Genomic DNA, 3,621 nt, shown 5'->3' with positions numbered 1-3,621 from the left:
CTCTATCATCTAGTTCGTGTTAAGAATTCTAGCTCTGAAACCCCAGCTCTTGATACAGTTTTAGTAGTTTGTGAGTTTTCTAGAAGTATTTCCTGAAGATCTTCCTAGAGTCCCTCCCGAAAGGGAAATTGACTTTGTAATCTATATCGTTTTAGATACCTAGGCTATTTTTTTCCTCATTACACAATGTCTCTATCAAAGCTTAAGGAATTAAAAGAGCATTTAAAAGACCTTATAGATAAGTGCTTCAGAAAACCTAGTATTTCACCATGGGGTGTGCCAGTGTTGTTTGTAAAGAAGAAAGATAGTTCTCTTAGAATGTGAATTGACTATAGACAAATGAACAAGGTCACAATCAAGAATAAGTATCCCATCTCGAGGATTGATGACTTGTTTTACCAACTTCAGGGTGCTAGCCATTTCTAAGAGATAGACCTAAGATCGAGTTATCATAAGCTTAGAGTCAGAGATAGTGACATTCCGAAAACAATCTTCAGAACTTAGTATGATAATTATGAATTTATAGTTATGTTATTTGGACTAACCAATGCTCTTGCATATTTTATAGATATGATGAACAAAGTGTTCAAATAGTACTTGCACTTATTCTTTATCGTCTTTCTTGATGATATCCTCATTAACTCTAGGAACGAGGAAGAACATGCGAGTCATTTGTTAATTATTCTACAAGCTCTCAAAGATTGCTATTTAATAAGTGTAGTGTATGTGAATACTGGTATCAATTTGTTGCTTTCCTTGGTCACATGGTATCTAGCAAAGGGATCCGAGTTGATTCACAAAAGATTAAAGCAGTGAAACAATGGCCCAGACCTACCTTTACTGCAGATATCAGAACCTTTACTGCAGATATCAGAAGTTTTTTAGGTGTAGCGGTTATTATAGAAGGTATTGGAAGTATTCTCATCAATAGACTCACCATTTACTAGTTAAACTCAGAAGATGGTAAAGTTTCAACGTTCAGATGATTGTGAGAAAAGCTTTGTAGAATCGTAAACTATATTGAGTACATCTCCTTTCTTGACTCAATCAGGGGGCTCAGATAGTTATGTGATCGATTGTGATGCATCTAGAGTTGGTCTAGGTTGTGTGTTGATACAACAAGATAAGGTTATATCTTATCCCCCTAGACAATTTAAGGTTCATGAGAAGAATTATCCAACCCATGACATCGAGCTTGCAACAGTGGCGTTCACACTCAAGATATGGAGACATTACTTGTATGGTGTTCATGTAGATGTGTTGACTTATCATAAGATCCTTCAGTATGTGTTAACCCAGAAAGAGTTGAATATTTGCCAGAGGAGATGTCTTTAGTTCCTTAAGTATTATGATATGAGTGTGCATTATAATCCTGGTAAAGCAAATATAGTAGGAAATGCTCTTAGTAGATTATCTATGGGTAGTGTAGCCCATGTTCAGGAAGAAAGGAATGAGCTAGTAAAGGGTGTTCACAGGCTTACACAGTTAGTAGTTTGCGTAATGAGCATATCAGACAGAGGTGTCACAGTTCAGAATGGGGAAGAATGTTCTTTGGTAGTGAAGGTTAAGGAAAAGCAAAACAGTGATCCAATCTTGATTGAACTTAAGGGTGCATTCAATAATCAGAGAGTGGAGACTTTCTCCCAAGGGGAAGATGGTGTACTTCGCTATCAGGGTAGATTGTCTATTCTTGATGTGGGTGAGTTGAGAAAGCATATCCTTGAACAAGCCCATAACTCTAGATATTCTATAAATCCAGGTGCCACTAAGATGTACCGCAACCTACGGGATATCTATAAGTGGAATGTCATGAACAAGGATATAGCAGATTTTGTGAGTAAGTGCCCAATTGCCAGCAAGTGAATGTAGAACATCAAAAACCAGGATCTATGACTCTAGAGATCGATATTACTACATTGAAGTGGGATGTGATCAATATGGATTTTATCACAGGGTTACCTCGTACTCACAAACAACATGAATCAATAGTGGTGATAGTTGATACGATGACTAAGTCTTATCGCTTTTCAGTGGTCAAGACTACAGATTCGGCATAAGACTATGCCAAGCCTTACATTAATCAAATTTTGAGGTTGCATGGATTGCCTTTGTCTATAATCTCAGATAGTGGACCACAGTTTACCACTCATTTCTGGAAGTCATTTCAGAAGGGTCTTGGTACTCAAGATAACCTTAGCACAACATTTCATCCACAAACGCATGGACAAGCAGAGCGTACCATTAAGACCCTAGAGGATATATTGAGAGCTTGTGTGATCAATTTCAACGGTAGTTGGGATGATCACCTTTCTCTGATTGAGTTCAGCTACAACAATAACTACTATTCCATCATTCAGATTGCCCCTTATTAAGCTTTGTATGGGTGTAGATATAGATATCCTATTGGTTGGTTTGAAGTTGGTGAAGCAGCTTCTATAGGGCCAGATTCAATCCTTTATGATATGGAGAAAGTGAAAATCATTAGGGATAGACTTAGGACAACCAAGAGTCATCAAAAATCATAAGTTGATTTATAAACAAGGGAACTAGAGTTCAAGGTTAATGATTGGTTTTCCCGAAAGTGTAACCTATGAAAGGAGTGATGAGATTTGGCATGAAACTGAAATTCATTCCTAGATATGTAGATCCTTACAAGATCTCGAAAAAGACTGGAAAGGGGGAATATGAGTTACATTTGCTAGCAGAACTAGGAGCAATACATCTAGTCTTTCATATTTCGCTCTTGAAGAAGTGTGTGGGTAACCAGCATCTATAGTGCCATTAGAGAGTGTGGCGGTGAAAGCTAGTATTTGTTATGAGGATGTACCAGTTAAGATTGTTGACCGTCTTTTTAGAAGGTTGAGAAATAAAGAAGGTGCTTCAATCAATGTTTTTTTGGATGACTAAGTCCATAGAGGGAGCTACTTGGGAAGTAGAAGCATCCATGAAAGCCAAGTATCCTCACCTCTTTCCTTCTGATTTCACTCCAGCTTGAGGTAATAGTTCCTCTTAAGTTTTCCACTCATTCATGCGTAAATTCAGTCTTATAATCATGTTACCTTAATTTGTACTTGCATTTTAAGCATATTTGCACGTTCTCAGATCTTAATTTAGTACGAAAGTGAGTTCTCAATGTTTAGTAGTAGGGTTTGTAGCTCTCTTCCCCTATTCCAACTAGTTTAGTCTTTATTTGAGAACGAATGTTCCCAAGGGGTAGATAATGTGACACCCCATATCCAAAATAGACCAAAAATTAGTTTTTCAGAAAATTTGTAAGTGCAACAGAAGGTGGACATCGACGAACCATAGCCTGACCAACGGTCTGTCCTGCACATCCATGAATGGAGTCAAAACCCCCCAAAATCTCAGCCCATGAAAACTTGACTAAGTTCGAACGATAGAAAGACCCACGATTCCTAGTCTGTATTCGTCGATTAATAACCCATTTACCCACTTTTTGACAAGAACCATGATTGACCAGAACGGTCCGTAGATGGATGTACGGACTGCAGGTGGAAATTAACAGACAATTAGGGGAAAACAACAGTTGGGTTAACTTCAAATGATCATAACTCTCAGAACAAAATGAATTAGGCGGCCCATTACCTTTGAAATGATAGA

General features: G+C 37.8%; 1 protein-coding gene across 1 annotated transcript; it reads left to right on the top strand.

Annotated features, from left to right (window-relative positions):
• Positions 1-1,353: 1,353 nt before the first annotated feature.
• On the top strand, positions 1,354-1,863 carry LOC138348690 (uncharacterized). Its single transcript, XM_069298262.1, has one exon. It carries the CDS (start codon positions 1,354-1,356, stop codon positions 1,861-1,863), a length of 510 nt encoding a protein of 169 aa, XP_069154363.1.
• Positions 1,864-3,621: the final 1,758 nt, after the last annotated feature.

The sequence above is a fragment of the Solanum lycopersicum genome, chromosome 5, assembly GCF_036512215.1.
Source record: "Solanum lycopersicum chromosome 5, SLM_r2.1".
In the NCBI taxonomy this organism is placed as follows: domain Eukaryota; kingdom Viridiplantae; phylum Streptophyta; class Magnoliopsida; order Solanales; family Solanaceae; genus Solanum; species Solanum lycopersicum.
Note: the sequence above shows the minus strand (reverse complement) of the source record. Positions and strands in the feature narration are given on the sequence as shown.